Source organism: Panthera uncia (assembly GCF_023721935.1).
Source record: "Panthera uncia isolate 11264 chromosome A1 unlocalized genomic scaffold, Puncia_PCG_1.0 HiC_scaffold_17, whole genome shotgun sequence".
NCBI classification, from domain to species: Eukaryota; Metazoa; Chordata; class Mammalia; order Carnivora; family Felidae; genus Panthera; species Panthera uncia.
In genome coordinates, this window is record NW_026057577.1 from 92,413,543 (window position 1) to 92,433,465 (window position 19,923).

At 53.5% G+C, this 19,923-nt stretch overlaps 1 protein-coding gene across 1 annotated transcript in view; it reads right to left on the minus strand.

Annotated features, from left to right (window-relative positions):
* Window positions 1-4,392: 4,392 nt before the first annotated feature.
* The window catches only part of FGF18 (fibroblast growth factor 18), a 32,580-nt gene continuing 17,049 nt past the window's right edge, over window positions 4,393-19,923 (minus strand). The window contains exons 4-5 of the mRNA XM_049647785.1: window positions 11,764-11,870; window positions 4,393-5,530 (exon numbers count right to left, since the gene is read on the minus strand). Of these exons, the coding sequence (XP_049503742.1) occupies window positions 5,264-5,530; window positions 11,764-11,870 (374 nt within the window). The 3' untranslated portion in view covers window positions 4,393-5,263. The remainder of the gene's footprint in view (window positions 5,531-11,763; window positions 11,871-19,923) is intronic.

Here is a 19,923-nt window from a genome sequence, read left to right on the forward strand (position 1 = left end):
GCAGGAACACCCCCAGATACAGCCTCTCCTGGTTGTCATGCCCTCCCCACCCACACAGGAAGGACACTTTATTTCCCTTGCTCCGAGTTTTGGGGCTTTTTTGCCCTCTCCACCCCCAACGAAGGGACGAAGGCAAAGTGGAAAGTGGGACCAGGGAAACCTGGGTTCAAATCTCACCTCTGTCACTTTTTACCCAGGGACCTGGGGCCAATCACATTCTTTTATAGGCCTCAGTTTCCCCATCTACGAAATAGGCCTCCTGACACTTATCTTGCCAAGTTCTTGTACCAGTCAAATGAAGTCACAGTAATAGCTAGGGTACCAAGAGCTCACTGTGCACCGGGGACCATCCCGAACAGGGTGGGTGCAGAGTGCTAGGATCATGAGTCCATCTAGATCAGATGACCAATAAACATCACTTTCCTCTCTTAGGCCAGTGGTCAGAGGATGGGTGGCCATAGACGGAGAAGACTGAATGCAGACAATGGCCAAAGGTGGGGCAGGTAGAGAGAGCACTCTCATTCTCAAACCCATTTCTCTCCCTTTTGGGGGCCAGTCCCACTTTGCTTGCATGCTGACCCCGTGAAGTACTAGGGCAAAGCTCCATCTTTCCTCACTTCTGGCACTTGGGTCACATGGTACCCCGATGGGGTGAAGAACAGAGGGGTGGAGTCTGGGACCAAGAAACCTCAGCCCTCTCCTCCTGGCCCTCTGCTTCCTTGGGTCAGAGAAGCAGATTTAGGAAGGATGCTAAGAGGGACCAGACTGGCCGCTGAACTGGCGCTCGACCTCCCTAGAAGAGCCCCCACTCATCTCCCTTTGCCATACTCCATCGTGTTTATTAATCACTACCATCACTATCCATTAGTCATCTAATGGGCTCTGTCATAGACTCGCTGGGTGCGCTGGAGCAAGTCGATCTCCCTGTGTCTTGATTGCTTCCTCTCTAAAGCAACGGGGTTGAAGGGAAATGGAGAGAGAAGGCTGCGGGTGAAACACCTGCATGGGTGCCTCCCGGCTCTTACTGGGCAGGAATAATCCACAACTCTTTGCTCTGCTGTCTCTTTTGAACAGTACATTGGCCCTGCAAGGTGAAAACAATTGGATTGATGAGGGATACTACTCAAGGTCACATAGCTGGCAAAGGGCCAAGCTGAAAATAAACTCAGAGGCCATAGGTCCCAGATCCCTGTACCCTCTGTGACACTGACATCCTGGAAAGGATCCAGGGGAGTAGGAGAGGAGCTGTCATCAGGGGCCTGGGAATGTGGTGTATATCTGCCCCCTCCCTCTGGTGGTTTGGGAGATGATGGACACCGAGACAGGAGTGGGGAGGCGGGAGGCGGGCAAAGACAGAAACCCTGGACAGGTGCCAGGAGCTCCAAGCTCTAGGAACCAGACAGACCTGGGCTCACATCCCAGCTGCATCATGAACTATCTGTGTGACTTCAGGCAAGTGACTCCACTTCTCTGACCCTGCTCTATAAAATAAGGCTAAAAATGCCCACCTCAAAGACTGTTGGGTAGATGCAGTAAGATTGTGCTTGGTACATAATAGGTGCTCTGAAAAGGCTCCCTACTCAGCGGGACCGTGGAAACACTCGGCTCCTCCATCAAGTGAACATCCTCCGACCTCATCCGTGTTGGGAAATCTTCCCACCAGTCCACTGTGCCTGTCGTTAACATATGTCGCATTTGCTCCGGATATATCCAGAAAGCTCCGTCTAGAGGAAAGCGAGGCTGGGCCCACACCTTCCCCGCTGGAGGGGCAGGAAAAGAAAAGAACCACTGGCCCCATTGTTCCGGGAGGTGGAGCAAAGGTAGGGTGTTGGGTGGGGGAGACGCCTGCGGCCTGTAAGGGGGTGGGCAGAACCAGCAGCAGAAGGTGACCCAGGGCAGCGGTGAGAGCCCAGGTTAGGGCATCAGGCAAGCCCAGCCTGGGAACTGCCACCCTCCTTCACAGAGTAGCCAGAGCAGTCCCTTCACAGTGTAAGGTATGCCACATGTGGTCCCCCATCTCACTCTGGATAAAAGCCCGCGTCAGGGAGCTCCCGAGTGCTCAGTGCCTGAGCAATGTGAAATATGTTAATGACAGGTACAGTCTTGATTTGGGCTCAGGTCATGATCTCACGGTTTGTGGGTTCAAGGCCTGCCTCGGGCTCTGCGTTGACAGCTCAGAGCCTGCTTGGGATCCTCTCTCTCCTCTCTCTCTGCCCACCTCCGCTCATGCTCTCTCACACACTCTCTCTCTCAAATAACCTTAAAAAAAAAAAAAAAGCCAAGTCGTGGTCTGGCCCTCCCCAATACGCTGTCTTCTCCCCCATTCACTATGCCTTACCCCCCGGCCCCTCCTTATTTCATGACAGGCCTCCAGGCCTTAGCATTCTCTGTTTCCTCTGCCCAGAATGCTCTTCCCTTCAGTGTCTGCCTGTATCCCCCACTCCAGAGGCCTTCTTGAGCACTCTATCTAAAATAGCATCCCCATCCCCCTCTATCCCCTCACCCCATTTTATTGTTCCCTATTTTGTGATTTACCTCTATCTGACATATTTTTATCTATTTGGTTTATTGTCTATCTTCCCCAATGGAATGTAAGCTCCATGAGGGCAGGGGCTCTATCTCTAGCCCCTGGAACAGCATCTGGCACAGAGTAAACTAAACACATTTCTTGGATGAATAAATAAATGATCGATTGAATGCTGACTCCACGATTTTCTACCTTGAATCGTGGTATTTGGGCAGGTCATTTCACTTATCTGGAACTTCCGGTGCAAAAGACAGTGCACACCCATCTCATAGGGTTATTGTTTAAACTAAATAACAGAGTGTGAAAGGAACTGACACATAGTAGGTGCTCAATAAATGACAACTACCATCACAGTTATTATCACCAGGTGTCTCAGGCTCAGTCACCCACTCACTGAGTCCTTGGACACATTGATGGTCTCTCTGGACCTCAGTCAAGAGTACCCATGTCCCACACCGGGATGTATGGTGGATGCCCAGGCAGGGTATGTAAAATATCCAGCAGGGCATCTCAAACACAGGAGGCATTCACCAGGTGGCAGCTACTGCAATCCTGGAGAGTGTAGGATTTGGACACCAGCCCCAGCCCTTTCCTATTCTGTGACCTTGGGGAAGCTGCTAAATGTTTCTGAAAAATGGGTATAATGATAGTATCTTCCTCGCAGGTTGTCCTGAGGTTACAATGAGATGGTGCACCTGAAAGGGCTTCACAAAATCCTAAGGAAATGTGCTGTGACACGCGGGACAGGGCCCAGGGATGGGGAGGGACCCTGATAATGCAGGGAGGAAGGGCAGAACCGGGAGTTGTGCTTGACCCGAGCTCTGAGGTATGTTGCAGAGGGAGCACACAGTTCAGAAGCCAAGCCCCGATCCAGCCAGGAGTCCTTTACCAAGATGCTCCCACCCCCCTCTTTCCTTCCTCTCTGTAGGGCCTCACTGGGGACTTCTGGACAGTTTTGGCAGGAGGAGGTTTCAAGGGAGGCAGGTGACAGCAGCAGGACCCCACAGAAGGCATCTTCCTCTTCAGTCAACCTCCTGCCCAATCTGCTTCCTACCCCAAGACCAACCCGGCCTCTTGCCTACATCCTGGCCAGGCCCTGGGGAAGAAGACCTAGAAGAAAGTTTTAGAGGCAGACAGACTCCTTACATTCCAGCACATGAGAATCTAAGGTCTTCAGAGTGGACCTGGGCCCTCTGACCCCACTGCCACCAGATGCAGAACAGGGCCCCGCTCCCTCCTCAGCCCGTTTCTGGCAGAATCCCAGATACCGGCTGCACAAATGACTCCAGCAATAACCCCTAGACTGCAAGCTCCATGATTTTTCGTCTGTTTCGGTCTTTGGTGAATCCCCAGTACCTAAAACAGTCCCTGGCACTTGGTAAGGCCTTAATAAATATAGGTTGAATAAGTGGTTCCATCAATAAATGAATGAATGAAGCAATGAATCGGTGAATACGTGACGTTCCCTGCAGGCTGGAATTTTTCTGGTATGTTCTTTGATACATGCCCAGTACACAGAATAACACAGGAGGTGCCGAGCAAATGTATGTGACCCTATGACTGGTGACTCCTTGGAATGTAATCTCTCTGAAGGCAAGGATTTCCAGAAGTAAAGATCTCTTTGTCTAAGGCTGCATTCCCAGGGCCTAGAACAGTGCATGGGAGCACGGTGGGATGGAAGCAGAGGGGAGGTGGTGGGGTGGGGGCGGGGGGGGGGGCGGGGAGTGAATCAGTGAATGAATGAATGAGTGAGGCCCCAGCTCTCAGCGCAAAGACCAAGAAGAATGAAACACAAACAGGCCACCCTGCCTGAGCTCTGCACGCCTCCCCTCGCCCCGCCTGCCACCACTCACCTCATGGTTTTTTAAATAATTTGTCGATTGTTTTTAATTGTTGAGGCAGTAATACTTGGTTCATGAAACTGCAATATACAGAGAGGTGAAATAAATAGCTTATATATATATAATATATATAATATAGCTGGTTTTAAAATATTCCCTTATCATTGGTGTACTAGGTCACGTGAGTCACGGAAGGTCGATAGCAGCATCCTCCAGAACTGCGAGCAATGCAGGGTCACTTGATTGGACGAGGCCGTCTGTCGTCGGAGGTCGGAGGTCGAGGCGCCGAGAATTCCCGAGGGGCACGCCTTCCCTGCGCGGTGTCTCGGGACAGCTTGCAGCGGACAATAAATAAATGACTGCAAACCAGAGAGCGATTTTTGTTGGAGATTGGGACAGGGACGGGGGATTGGAGAAGAAAGGGAGTTTGGGGGTGGGTACTACTTTCTCTTTGTTTTTCTCTTTTTTTCTTTTTTTTCTTTTTTTTTTTTTTTGTTTTGTTTTTGTTTTTGTTTTTTTTTTTTGTTCTTTGCTTTCAGAACCTTTGGGAAAAAGGACTTTGGTTTCTCAGAGTGTCGTTTTCCTCATTCAAATCCTCCTCTGGGGACAAGTTTAGAGTTGTCGGTTCCTAGAGAGAGACAAGCACCTGTGCGTTGACAACAGTCCCTTCTCGTGAGTCTTTTGTCATAGACAGGGGGTTTCAAGTCAACAATAAAATCCTTATCGTTCCCCCTCCCCCCAAGAGTTTTGGTTCAGTTTTTGTCTTCTTTTAAACACAATGTACAAAAATAGAGCTTCTTCCTAATTTTTCATGTAAAAATATTCCTCTGATGCAGTTCTCTGTGAGTGTGAGTGTGGGCCTGGGGGCAGCCTGGGGGGCTGCGGTGGGGCCAGCCTAGCCTGGGTGCGTGGGGCGGATCCGCCGGGACCTCTTGGTCACCGTGGTGTACTTGAAGGGCTTCTGCAGCTCTGCCTGTCCCTTGGGGTAGCGCTTCATGAAGTGCACGTCCTGCTGGTTCTCCCGGGTCTTGGGACCCTTCCGTGGCCGCCCCTTCTTGGTGAAGCCCACGTACCAGCCAGAGTATTTGGCGGACATCAGGGCTGTGTAGTTGTTCTCCAGGACCTTCTCAATGAACACACACTCCTTGCTGGTGCCATCGGGCTGGAGGAGGCAAGAGAAGAAGGAGGTGAGACAGGGAGGGTGGGTGTGAGGGGCAGGCTGTGTGGCCCGGGTACAGACAGGTGACTGAGGGTTGGCGCAATAGCGTAGAGAGGGCCTGACCTGAGCAACTTCACTTCCTCGGTCTGTGGAGTGGACTTGTCATATTGGCCCCTGCCTTCTTCCCTGCCAGCCAATTAGGTAATAGATTCCCTCGTCATTCAGGAATCCAGCCCTTCCCCACTCTCCACCCTACAGCCAAGGGCTCCCACCTCAACTCTGCTAGTACACGAGACCCAGACCTGGCCAATAAAACATTCCTGTGACTGGGGCAGAGCTGGGCATGTGGTGTGAGCCATCCAATCAGAATGTTCCTAAAGACCCCTGTATAAGCAATCCCCAAACACATAGGCTGATTTAAACACGAGGAAAATGTGAGGCTGAAGCAAAGGCAGCCATTTTACCACCATGAGGAGAAACGCCATCTGACAACAAAGCCAACACAGAGAAAGTGAAGCCAAGATGAAGAGAATGAGAGAAATCAAGTTCTGGTCACATCCTTTGGGCTCTGGACCAAGCAGCAGCTGCAGCTCATTACCTCACTGTGATGTGGGCCAATAATGTCTCATTTCCTTTAAAGTAGTTGAGATTATGTTCTGTCACTTGCAACAGAAAGAGTCCCCGCAGATGTGCACAAAACCTGATACAAAGTCAGCTACTGCACTGCCACTCAACCCCACTGCCATATAGTTAAATTTCAATTCCATTTAATATGGGATATGGTGCATTTTAAGTGTTTGGTGTGAAGAGGGGTGGGGACCTCCAAACATACGAGTTTTTACATGGCCAAACGCCAAAGCCTATGCCCTTGGTTCTGAGACTGCAGGCTCCCGAGCAGATGTGTGAACTGCCCAGGAGACAAGGGATGCCAGGCAAGGAGTCAGAAGTTGAATCGACTCGAACACTTCCTCACGTGACCTCAGGCTAGTTAATTCCACTCTCTAGACCTCGGATTCTTCATCTTACCAAACTGGGACGGCGACCCTTGCGTCACAGAAATGTGAGGAATGACGCTTGTAAATGAGCCTCATACACAGCAGGAACTTGCTAAACTATTTCTGAAAAGCAGGTGGTTCAGATGGTTCTGGCCTCCCTCCCTGGATCGGCTCTGGACAAAGGATGGTGGGAGGCAGGGCTTTGAACCTCCTCCCCGAGCCGGCCGGACTGGTCCATGTAGAAGAGTGGGAAGTGCACAGAGTTGGAAGGCCTGAATTAGCAGCACTTGAGTTTCCAACTAACATCTCCAAATTTAGGCCAGGCCCACTCCTCGTTATGGACGGATGCCCCGCCAAGTTGGAAGCCCAGCGGTCTGGCCGTGCGTGGAGACTGAGGTGCGAGTTCCAGCCTTTTGTTTGAAGTGGAAAACAGGCTGGAGCTTCCAGGAATGTTCACCTTTGAGTGGAGGGCAGGCTCGGGCCCTGCAGACAAAGTGCTGAACTTTGCAGAAAGGGACAGGCAGGGTAAGAAAACATTGTCTGGAGGATGAGATCCTTCGAGGAGGCTGCGGAACGGGCAGGGGGTGGGGCTGGAAGACATGTAGGACCCAGAAGACAGTGCGTGTCGGGCAGCACGGGGTGGGGCTGGGCAGTGAGGAACTCTTGTGAGGGAAGTGGGGCATATGTGCAAGGTAGACGGGAGTGGTCTCTGGGCCCCCCATGGATAATTCTGGAAGCTGCCTATCCAACCTGGGCCCAGGTCCTTTGGCCAGTCTCCATGGAACAGTGACAGCAAACTGAGCAAAGGCTCTACCGTGCTGTTTCCCCATCACAGAATGCCTGCCACTGCCTGGAAGACTGCTTTCGTCCTCCAAGGTTCCGCTCAGTAACCACTTCCTCCAGGAAGCTTTCCTTCACTGCCTTCTATCTCCCTGGGCATTTCCTCTTCTTCCTTTAAGACTCCATTCAAGTATCCAGTTTGAGTGGATTCACGTACTCCATCTTCTTCCCTTGGCACCCATTCCTCCTCCCCCACCCCAACAGAGCAATTCCATATCTGCCTGCCTCCTCACTAGCCCAAGAGCTTGAGCAGGTCAGGACCACTTGTCAGCTGCCCGCAGGGCTCAGCACAGGTCCGGGCACAGGTGGTCAAACGAATGAAGGGTTCTGGGATAGACTCACCAAAGGGCTTTCCTCTAAAAGAAAGTAGCCTTTGCGTCCCAGACCCCTCACTAATGTCCCAGAGACAGTCAGTCATGAGCCGTGAGAGGCCCTCCTGGGGGATGTGCTGAGAAGGGGACACAGCGAGCAGAGGGCCAGGCCCACTTGGTCTCCCTCCTCATTCATTCACTCATTCCTTCAGCATTTATCGATTGTCAATTATAGGCCAGACATTTCCACATGCATTATTTCATTTAATCCTCTCGACTTGCTGAGGTAGACTCTCTCTCTCTGTGAGAAGAAAAGGGTAAAAGGGCTTGCCCAAGGTCATGGGGCTTGTAAGAGGCAGAGCCGGCTTTTAACCTGCATTTGCCACTGCAGCTCATTTCCCCTCTGCCCAGTTCTGGAGAGGTCCATGAGGAGAAAGGGTATGGAAGAGCGGGCACCAACTATCAAGGCACCTCACCTCCCCAGGGCCCACACAGCCACCATCAGCATGAAGCAAGGTCTCGGATATGCAAGGAGCTAGCACATGTGCTTGTACAGGTTTGGGGTTACTTATGAGAGCCGAAATTCCCAGCACCCGAGACCTTAGGAGCTCCTTGGGGGGGAGCCATGGTGCCAGTGACGGTCATAAGTCCCCCCCATGAACTCAGACATAGCAGATATGAAGTTAAATGGCAGGCTGCACCTGGGCTTGACCCTCACCTCTGCTCCCGACTACCTCCAAGGTCCTGCTTATTGCCTGCCAAGGTTTTTTAAAAACAAACACAAAAACAAAAACCCGTGCTTGGGCTTCACCCCCAGAAATGCTGACTCAATTGGTTCGGGCAAGGCAGATCATCAGTGTTTACGGAGTGAGTGAATATCCCATCCCAGGACCTGGGTGATTAAGTAGAATTTGAGCATCTCTCCCTGCCCACTACCTCCAACCTCCTCCTTTCCAAACCAGAGTCCCATTCCTTCTATTTGATCTGAAGACCGAATCCTGATGACATCATTTGGCCCCTAGATCCAGTCTAACTTGAAGCTACAACTACCCCCTGGACATTTTAAGTTTTGTCAGCCAAAAGAATTCCTTTTTTGCTTAAGGCCTTTTGAGTTGGGTTTCAGTCATCTACAAATGAAACAGTCCTCACAAAGATGGGGTGGTGGGCAGGGTACCCCTCTGCCCTGAAAGGTCTGGGGCCGTATGTTGCCTCAGCCCAAAGAGGGTTCACCAGGGATCACACAGGGGATTGGGTTGAACAGTCAGAGACGGGGAGGTGGGGGGAATGCCTGGCACACAGTGCTTCATACTTAGCAACTGTTTATGGAATGAAAGGGTGTACTCCTTCCCAGGAGTGGGATGGTTGTGGGGTCCAGAAAGGTGACAAGAAGAAAAGGGGCTGCCTGAGCACGCAGGGGCTCAGCACAGAGACTTGGTGTGTGATTGTTACAACAGAGAAGCTACAGCCAGGGCCCAGAACATCTGAATGGTCTCTGTTGGGGGCTCAACGCACGTGCCCTACCAGGGCCAAAGACAAGGGTGCAAGGTTGGCACCCACGGCCAAGACCACCCAAGAAAGCTATCCTGTTAGGCCACTCCAAAGGAGCCAGAGCCTAAGCTGAGGCCACAAAGGTCCTCCTTCCCACAGGCGAGGGAGTAACGTCATGGCCTGGCTTCAAAGGGAAAGGGAAGGAATATTTAACAAGTGCCAGTAAATGCCAGCATGATCACTGCCATTTTACAGAGGAGAACACTGAGGCTCAGCAGTTAGGGCACTTGACTCCCCGGCCTGACGTGAATAATTCTGGCGGTAGGTTAAGACCAACCTCGGAAAGCATGAACTATTTTTCTACTTCTTTGGTGGGTGCTTCTGAGAGGCCAGGTACACACAGCATGGATGGCTGGACCCAGAATCAGCCCTCGGTGAGCTCTCAATCTAACTGGGAGGCGTAGGCACACAAACGTGACAACTCAGGTTAGCAATAGGTGACAGAGGACTGTGTGAGGGACTGTGGGCTCCAGGGTGGGTGTGCTGTACGAGGGGCCAGGGAAGCAAGAAGCTGTGGAAGGCTGAGCAGGACTCGGGGCAGATAGACAGAGGGAAGGGCAACCTGGGCAGAGGGAACGGCTTGTACACAGCCGGAAGGTCCGGTCCAGGGGGGTGGCAGTTCACAGTGTTATGTGTCTGTGGCTTAAGAATGTGAGGATAGGTGGCAGGGCTGTGAGGCCAGGGAGACCCCCCCGCTCCCAGGGCCTTGTGTGTCTCCCCAGAGAGTGTGGCCTTTCTCTGGTAGATGGTAGATGGTGCGGACCCAGGGATGGGTTTTGACAGGAGTTGGGGTGGAGGACAGGGGGTGCGCTTTAGAAAGCTGACGGTGGTTAGTGGGCAAAGGCAAAAGCCTGAGGCTGGCAGCCCTGGGGCAGCTGGGGCAAAGTATGAGGTCAGAACAGAGGCAGTGGCAGCAGTGAAGTTCGGAGGGGTAACCCCAGGACCTTGGCCCCTGACTGCCTAGGAGGCTGTGATGGAACAGCACCCCAAGAGCCTGTGGCTTTTTGCCCCGGGGGGGGGGGGAGGCAGTAAGGGGAGCTGAGCTAGGCAGAGGCCAACAGGGGGCCTGCCCAGGGCGATCCTGGGGCAGGTGGATTTGGGGGCATCCTCGGGGCCAGCCCAGAAGACGGACGCCTGCACGGGGATGGGGGAAATGCCGCGAGGCGGGGGGCGGGAAGGAGGGGGCCCTCCCTGGGCTGCGCCGAGCCGGCAGAGCCAGCGCCAGCTGAACCGTCCCCAATATTAATGACGGGAGAGAGGGCGAGGGGGCAGGAAATCGGAGCCGGCTCCTGTGGAAGCGGTGACTCAGCGGCCAGCCGGCGGGCGGGCAGGCGGGCAGGCGGGCGGTGGGCGGCCGGCGGCGGGGAGCGGGGAGCGGGGCTGCTCTTTTGACCCCAGCACGGCCCTCCTGGGGTCAAGCTGCCGGGAAGCGCGCAGACGGGATGGGGGGGGGGGGCGGGGGCGCGGGCACCGGGCACGGCGGGCTGCCGCGCGCCCCTCCTGGAAGCCGCGAGCAAAGGAAGCCGAGCGTCCAGCCGCGGGCAGGTTGGGCCTGGGAGGCGGCCCGGGCGGGCAGGAGAACAAAGCGCCTGACGCGGGGCCGGGCAGCGCCGCCACAGGAAACGCACGGCCAGGCCAGGGGACCCGGCGCCCGGCCCGCCCCTGCCCCGATCCCCTCGCCGGCCGGCCGGCCGCCCCGGGACGCGGAAAGTGAATCACTAATTAAAACCACTCCCGGGCGTCCCGGGGCCGCGCTCTGCCGATTACTATTACTGTGCTCGGTGAGCGAGCGGCTTCAGTCGGTGTGGGCAGTGCGGCTGGAACCTCTGCCTTCCAAACTGGGCTTTGAATCCCCGCCCAGCTCTAGTGTGGGACCCGGGACAAGTGCCTGGGCGGGGGCCAAGCCTCGGCTTTCTCATCTGCGAAGTGAGGATGGTAGTGGTACGGCCCTCGTGGGATTATTTGGGAGTATTTTTTGCACAGTGCCTGGCAGAAAGTAGGTGCTCAATTAACAGAAGCTTTTGGTCCTGTTATTATTAACAAATAATAAGCAACAATACTCTGGCCTGTGACACTCTCCCCAGCCACTAGGGTGTGGAGGAGGGGAAGAAGGGGAAGAGGGGAAGAGCTGGAGGTTTCAGGGAAACGAAACTATGTGTTATTACAGGAATTGGGGAAAGAGGAAAGAAAAGAGAAAAGGAATAGGAAGGGAAGGGAAGGGAAGGCCGGCTGCATCCCTGTTCCTAGACAGCAGGTGCATGTAGGCAGGGAGCCCCCAAACCCCTCGAAGTCTACACCCAGCAGGAGGGACCAGGACCCTACGTGCTCCCCAAAGTCATAGCCGTGGGTACCTTTGCCTGGTAGGCTATGATATGGTGGCAGAGAAGGGGCTAAAGGAAGAGGGTACAGCTGGAATCTCATACACACACATACCCCCCCCTCCCGTTTTCCCTTTGGGGCTGACAGGGCCCCCAGCACCCCGTGCCAGCTACCCAGGGATGCCAGGGAGATAACACCCAGGGAATCCCAGACCATCACTCACCTTCCCCACGAGCTTGCCTTTCCGGTTCATACACAGGTAGAATTCCGTCTCCTTGCCCTTGATCCGGACTTGACTACCGAAGGTGTCTGTCTCCACTAGGAGCTGGGCTTCGAAAGGCAGAAGGAGAACAAGACACATTTTTTTTACCAGGGGCAAAGATCCCTGACCCTGTCCCTGGACCCTCACTGCTCCAACATCAGGCATGAGGGTGGCATCTAACAGGTCTCATTGGAGCGCCCTTTCCCTTGGACACATGAGACTGTCCATCATTTGTTCTCTACCCCCAGCCTCTCTCGACGCCACTCGGCACCTAGATGGCTCCAGCTGGAGGGTTGTTCTGCCCCTTGCGGCTAAATACCAGTGTGCCCTTCTCCCCTCATCACCCACCCTCACCAGCCCCTCACCTCTGTTCCCCAAAACAGGACAGACAGCCACATGAATAACCTCAAAGAAGTAGCAGTCTCTGGAACGAGGGGACAGACAAACACATGCAAGTTTGCACGGGTACTCATGCACACTGCCTTGGGGGACATCAAGCTACATCCCCCAAAATTTAGGTCAAAGGCCCCTTCCCCCAAGGCAAACATCTAGAACCCCTGCTAGTGTCCCCTCCCCACTCCACACTTTTGCCACTTGAAGTGGAGAAGGTCCAGGGAGGGGAGGTTCAAGGCCCCTGGGAAATGAAGGCTCTCTTCAGGATATTCTCCTTTCTTTAGTCAAGGCCACCAAGGCTGAAAGGTGGCTAACTTCCAGGAGCCCAGAAGTCCCAATCAGGACCCAGTATCTATCCCCTGATCTGGAGTAGGAGACCCCACACTAAACCATCCATTCTCCACAGAGCCTCTCTCAGGAGAGGGGTGTCCAGAGCTAATGTCCCAAGCCCTGACTGAGAAAGAACACCAAATGGTCAAAGGGTGACTGTCCCTTGAATAGGCAAGCTGTGTCCAGACCCCTCTCTGTCCCTCTGTCAATTCATATTCTCTCACCAGTAAGGTGCTGTGTGACTTTGGTAGACCATGTACCCTCTCTGAGCTCTCTCTCCTCTCTGGACTTGAATTCCTGTGCCTGATTCCCTCCCCAGCATCTCCTCCCACTGCTGCCTTCTTTGCCTATGACCCCCCCCCCAATTCTCACCCTCCCATCTCTGAGCCTTTGCTTCCCAGCACCTGCCCCTCCCTCACCCGCAAACTTTTAATTTCAGTGACAAGGGACTTACTTCTCCATAACAAAAATCATAGCCCTAAATACGGCATCTTTGGAGCCACAAAGAGTGTACCTCAGTGCCCCTAAAATACACTAGGTATGATTTTAATAAAAAAATTTAAAAATATATACCCTGGTGCCCTGCTGTGAAAATTAAAACCATCTGGAACTCAGGATTTCCAATAATTAATCTAGCCCTCCTTTGACACCACTACTAATTAAAATATGATACCCCACCTTTCCAAGGAAAATAAGAAGAATTTACATAAAATTTAAAGATCTAACAAGAATTCAGTAATTCTAGAAACAGGGAGGGAGCGGGAGGCACATTCTTCTCTCCACCTTCCCCCATCCCTAGTAAACACTGAATGGAGAACATTAAGCAACAGTGAGATAGGGGGTTATGAGCCCTGCATCCTCCCTGCTCCCCTTTAATTCAAACTCCCTATAACCCTCCCTGGGAACCCAGGGTCAAACATCAGAGCAGCCCGGGGCCTGCTTTCTGCATCTGCCCCACACAGGATGGAGGTTGTGGGGGTTCAAGAGGGTCTCCAATCCCAGGAGCTTCTAAAGAAGCCAGCACGTGTTAAGGGAAAGGCGAGAGCTTTGGAATGGACAGAGCTGGGTATAAATCCCTGGCCCCACTTGCCAACTGTATGACCCTGGGCCTCAGTTTCCTCATCTGTAAAATGGGTATGATCAACCCTAATCTTCAAAAGTTATTGTGAGGATTCCACAACATGAAGGCAGAAAGGGCTTAGTCCCTTGTACTCAGAAGCCAGGTAAGGCAAGTAACTATTGTTTACATTTCTTAATAACTGCAAAACAAAACTGTTTTCCCCTAACACACACACACACACACACACACACACACACACACACTCATGCGCGTGCACCATAGTGGGAAAAAATCAGATGTGTGTAAAAGGGCAGAATAGAGCCAGACTTGCCTCCCCAGGCATGCCCTCTGACCTGAACTTCTTCAGCATCCTCCAGGGTAGCAGGCATCTCACACTGAGAAGTGAGTGCATCAGGAAATGCCTTGGGCTGGGACTTATGGGGTCTGATCATCGCCATGCTGGGCTGTGTGACCCTGAGTAAGTCACAGCCCCCTCTGAGCCTCAGTCTCCTTACCTGTGCAAGGTGGGGGTGGGGGGGTGGGGTCAAGCCTATTCTGATTCTCTCCGGGATTGGGGCAGAGCCTTGAAGAGGGGTAGAAATGGGAGGCAGCATGTAGGAAGGGGATTAGGCCCCAGGACCGCAGCCCAGGCAACCCCAAGGCAACCCCAGACCTCTCTGTCTGCCCCTCTCCCCGCATGTGCCTAGACCTCTGTCCTCAGAACATTTCCTACCGTTCTTGCTCCCACGTGAGCCCACTGAAGTCACACATCACCACGAGCTGGGGTGTCTCTGTCCCCATTTTACAGTTTAGGAAACTGAGGTTCAAAGGAGCAACTTAGCAGGTCTACCTGATTTTCTGATGGGGCCTGGGCTCCAGGGGAGGGCCCCTAACTCTGGGGAGATGTAGTTCCCTGCCCCCCAACCCCCAGTGCTCGTAAGCCACAGCCCAGCACAGGAAGCCCCGGCCTTTGCCTGAGCTGTCCCAAAGGCCTAGGGCTGGAGCTGGGCTGCACCTCCACCCCCACAAACCTCGCTACCCCCACCCCAGCCTTGGGAAGGTCTGCTCCAGATGCCATGCCAGGGAGCCAGCAGTCTGTTCTCCCCGACCACAGCAAGCCTTGCAGTGACCTAGACTCCACTCAGCGCATGACATAATGAGGAGGGAGCTGGGCCAGAATTATGTAAAGTCTGTGGGGAGTAATAGCGGCAGCAATTCTCAGAAAGAGAGAGAGAAAGAGAGACAGATGGAGCGAGAGACCCCACCCACCCAGGCCAGGTTTGCTCTAGAGCCTACCTCGTCCTCAGCATCACGCTCCCCCTTCTCGTGACCCAAGCCCCCAACATGCAGCTCTCAGGAGCTAAAGACTTCTTCTGGGCTCAGTTCCATTCTTGAGGCCTGTACCAGGCCAGGCAGGAGGAGTTTGGAACTTTATCTGGCTCCACTCATCAGACCTCCTCTCCAGGCATCCCCTCCAGACTGCACAACTCAACAGCCTCCTCCCTCTGCCAGAGAGATCCTTTAAAAATATAAAATTAATTCTCTCTCGTCCCTGCTAGAGGCCTCCTAAGTGATCTCCAACTCGCTGAAAATCCAGCCTCTTCATGGGGACCTATATGGGACACATGCTCTGGCCCCTGCTGACCATTCCTACATCCCAACCTCACTCACAGCCCTCCAGTCAGCAAGCCTCCTTGCTATTCCTCTCTGACATACCAAGCACACTCCCAACTCAGGGCCTTTGCACTTGCTGTTCCCTCTACCTGGATCTTCCCACAGCAGCTTCTCTTCTCTTAGGTTGCCACTCAAATGTCACCCCCTGAGAGAGGCCTTTCCTGGCCACAAGGTCCAATGTCATACCACCCTCCCCAGTCCAGCTCTACCCACCCCCTGCTCCATTTTCCTTAGAGCTCTTCTCCAAATTGTCTTGGATGCTACCTTTTTAGATTGTCTGTCTCTATTTACCGGAAGGTAAGATTCACCAGAGCAAAGGCTTATCTGTCTTATCCACCACTGTGATTTCTAGCCCCTAGCCCAAACTTGGCCTGTAGTAAATGACCAACGAGTAAATTTTAGTAAATGCATAAATGGCTTTGTGAAGTAGATATGAGTAATACTATTTAAGGGTTAAAGAAAGCAAGGTGAAGGGAGGTGAAGGGACTTGCCCAAAGGCACACAGCTGGTCAAAGCGGGGCAGATGTTGGGAGCCAGTGTGATGCCACAGTCAACACCCTTGGCCACGCTGCTCCCTACTGGTGTCCTCCAGTGCTACTCCTGCTCTCGCTAGAACCCGGAGCTCCCACCCACCCGTCCCCAGGCGCAGAGACTCGCTGTGTGACAAAGGGAAAAACCCTCTTCCTCTCTGGGCCAGGCCTAGTGACCTCCGAGTCACCGGCTTTCAGTTCCGCCCTTCTAGAAAGTATCAGTAACGAACATTTATTTGGAGCTTATAATGTCGTGGCCACTGTTCTAACTCCCCTCTATGCATCCTCTCACTTACAATATCCTTACAATAATCTCCCGAGGTTAGAACTGTTATCCTCATCCCCATATTACAGGTGAGAAAACTGAGTGCCAAGGTTACACAGCGACGGAGGTACAACCCAGGCAGGCTAATTCACAAGTCTTGGTCTCGCCCTGTCCACCCCTCGCTTTACCCTTCCTCTGCAGCCGTTCCTTTCCTGGGGCAGTGGGTGAGTAAATCAAGCCAGGGAAGCTCTTTGCTTTGACCTCACTTTCTTGAGGCAGAGGGCTATAGGTAGAGATGCCCACAGAGCCCTTTCTATAAAAAAACACCCATGACACTGGCAGAGTCACTCCAGAGGTAGTCTGAGGCAGACGAGAGATTCAGAGGTAGGCAGAATGCGACAGACGTCACGCAGACCAGCCATGGTGGAGAAAAGGGAAGTGACGTTGACTGACTGATTGATTGATTCCAGTGTGATTCCCTAGCGGGGCCTCCCAACATGTGATCCAGGGCCTCACTTGGAAGACTTTTGGCTTGAAGGGTAGGAAACAGCAGGGAAAGACACAGAGAGGCAGCCAGAAACCAGAGAGAAACACAGTACAAAGAGAGACACAGGAGACAGGAACCAAAGAGAGGAAACCCGAGAGAACAAAGCTGGAGAATGGGGATTTCTTTTTCCCCAGCCTCAGGCTAAAACCCCCCAAGACCTGCAAGAGCAGTATGGGAGCCAGGAGCCACCTGGACCTTGCATGAGGTGACCAGCAGCTGGCTCACCGCTACGGTTCCAGTGCTGACTGCATGCTGGCCACTGTCCAGGTGTCCTCCAGAGAGGAAATGTCCTTGCCACAAAAGGCACTGGGAGGTCATAGCAAATCAGTCGTCCCTTCCTCCCTTCTGAAGGTGGACCAGGTCGACAGGAAGGGGTGGGGAGAAAGATGCTTTCTGGAGATGTCTCCACATCACTGTCTACACACACACACACACACACACACACACACACAGCCTTTCTCCCAAAGTCCCCTTCTCCTAAAGTCCCCCAAGGAGGTTTGCAGGCCACGTGGGCTTGCTGGAAAGGAACAGGGAAAAAAATCAATAGGATTGATCAGGAGCTATATTTAATCCCAGCCATAGCTCTCATATGGTCATTTCAGCTGCAGAGTCAGCGAGGTGTGGGGGATCACTTCTCACTGGGGACAGAAGTTATGGGACATGAGCTCAAAGGGCAGGGGTTTTAATGCCCCTTCCCAGCTGCAAAAGCCCTAGGGGAAGCCAGGTCTGTGGCTCGCTGTATCCCCACCGCACGACACAGAGCTGGCAGGCTGGAAGGATGGGAGGGAGGAAGAGAGGACAGCAGAGGAGAGGCAGGGAGCACTAATTTGCCAAGTATGTTCTGAGTGCCTGAGCTCTGTGTCAGGCACCTGCCCCAGGGGGAGCACTCCCAGATGCACACATGGCTCGTCCACGCATTCACTGGGCTCAAGTGTCTACTGAGCACCTGCTTGTGGTGGGCTCTGTGCATGGCGATACAGCAGCAGACAAAATAGACAAAAGCCTCCTACCTCAAGGAGCTTGCATTGTAACAGGAGAGACAGAGAGCAAATAGCCAAATACATAATAGAATATCTAGTAGCAATAAGTGTTAGGAACAAAAATATGCCCAGGAGGAGACAGAGACGGGAAGTCTCTGATAAGGAGAAAATTGAACAGAAGCCTGAGTGAAGTCAGGGAGCAAGCCATGAGGGTGTCTGGGAGAAGAGCCTCGTCAGGTCAAGAGAACAGCAAATGCAAAGGGCCTTAGCCAGGAACATGCTTGGCATGGTCCAGGGATGGCAGGGAGGGGCTGGGGCTGGAGCTGTGTGGGCAAGGAAGGGGCAGTGCAGCCAAGGCTTGAGTGGTAGCCAGGAGCGAGGCCATTCCGGGCTTTCCCACTGCCCCAAGAACTGGGATTTTAATCTCAGTAAGACAAGCGCCTTTGACAATGCTGTGACACAGTCTCACATCTCGGACTGCTATGTGGAGAAGGGGCTATGGGCGTCAGACTCAGAGTAGGGGGTCCCTGCTGCTGGTTTCTCCACCACAGCCCTCCAGCAGATGCCAGAGCGAAGGAAATGCAGACCAGAGGACCCCACCTCACCCCGACTCTTGTCATCTGCTCAGCAAAAGCCCTGGGACACCCCACATGTCTTTCGATGTGAGCCGCACAAGTCAGTCCCCGATTATGCTTTGAGTCGCCCCACAATTACTTTATACGTTCATCCAGCAACCTTTAAGTGGGGACCTGCTTTCTGCCAAGCCTTGTACTGGACATGGGGACATGCAGAAGGGTCACTATTTCCAAAGGGCTCACGTTCTCAGAGGGGCAAGGCTGAGCAAGGGACGCAGGAAGCTGGCCCGGCTCAGCAGGCCTATGCCGGGACAGGCTGAGTCCTCATGATCCCGCACAGCAATACCACAGCTGGAGTCACAGACTGATCCATGCCTGAGCTCTCGAGGAAGCCATCGGACTGCTAACTCCACCCCCCACACCCAGCCCCCATTCATGGTGAAGAAGCCCAGGCTCAGGGAGGGAATGAGGAGGACCCAAGGTCACACTTGGAGGTTAGAGAACTAGACTCTTCCTACTCAGAGTCAACCCCTGAGAGGGAGCACAGTCTCTGGCCTGGGAGCAGCTTGAAGGCTGGTACCAGGTGCGTCTTACCACCGGGTCCCCAGGGCTCAGTAATTCTGTGCCGAGTGAGTGAGGGACCCCAGTTCAAACTAAGAAAAGAGCAGACCGCACCCAACAAGAAGGTCCAAAGACCCTTCCTCCTCTGGCCAGACAGCAGCCCGAACAGGCAGTCCCGCTACCTGGAATCGTGCTGAAGAAGCCTCTTAAGCCTGCAGCTGACCTGCCAGGGCCCCACTGATGAGTGAGACAGACAAGGTTCTTTCTGGAAGCCCCAGGAATCAGTTCCTAAGAGGGGAACCTCCACCAGAGCCCAGGATGGCACCCCCACCCCCATACAACAGCACCGAGTTCAAGCAGTTATTACTTATATTTTTGCTTTAATAATCATACAATCTTTGAGCATTAGATATGCTCTCTTTCCCATCACCCCATTTCACAGAAGAGCAAACAGGACCAGAAAGGCTAACTCAGATCCTAGGTCTCGAGCTCGCAAGTGGGGGAGCTAGACTCAAATCTTGTCCAACTCCAGAGTCTACCTGCTCGACTCCTCCAAAGATCACCTTCCTGGCTAACACAGTCCCTCCAGTGGCCTGCCAGGGGCTGTTCCGAGCACAGTCAGTCCTGGGAGCCTGGCCTTCTGCAACATGTTGGGTTTGTGCTTACCATTTTTTTTTTTCCTCAAGTAGAAAAACCTTTTTTTCAAATGAAAACCGGCAGGAATATCCAATCATAGGGTGCATATCAAAGCAGAGTCACCTCCACGCCACCACTCCCGGTGCCAGGGTCCCTCCCTGCTCCCTGAGCACAGACTCAGTTGGTCCCAGCCCTCCCCTTCTAAAACACCAGTTCTGTCACTGTCAGCCCTGCTTCCCACGGCCAAGAGGATCTAATGCCTCCACACCTGGGGCTTAAGTGCATCCATCCCAGAGGCAGGTGGAGTGTGGTTTTCTCACCCTCACTTGGCACAGGAAGGAGTGGAGCCCGGAGCCAGACAAGCTTGCCCCAAGCTCTGCGGGCTGCTTAGTGGCACGGCTGCAACAAAACCCAGGTGTCCTGCATGGTCTGGTGCTGTTTCTTCAACATGGTGACTGCCTACAAGGCAGAGGGGGCCAGGACCAAGAGCCGGAAGGAGAGGGGCTGCTGTAAGAACCCCAGGTGGGCAGGGTGACCAGGTCCCGAGCCACCGGCCTGCCAGGTGTCCCA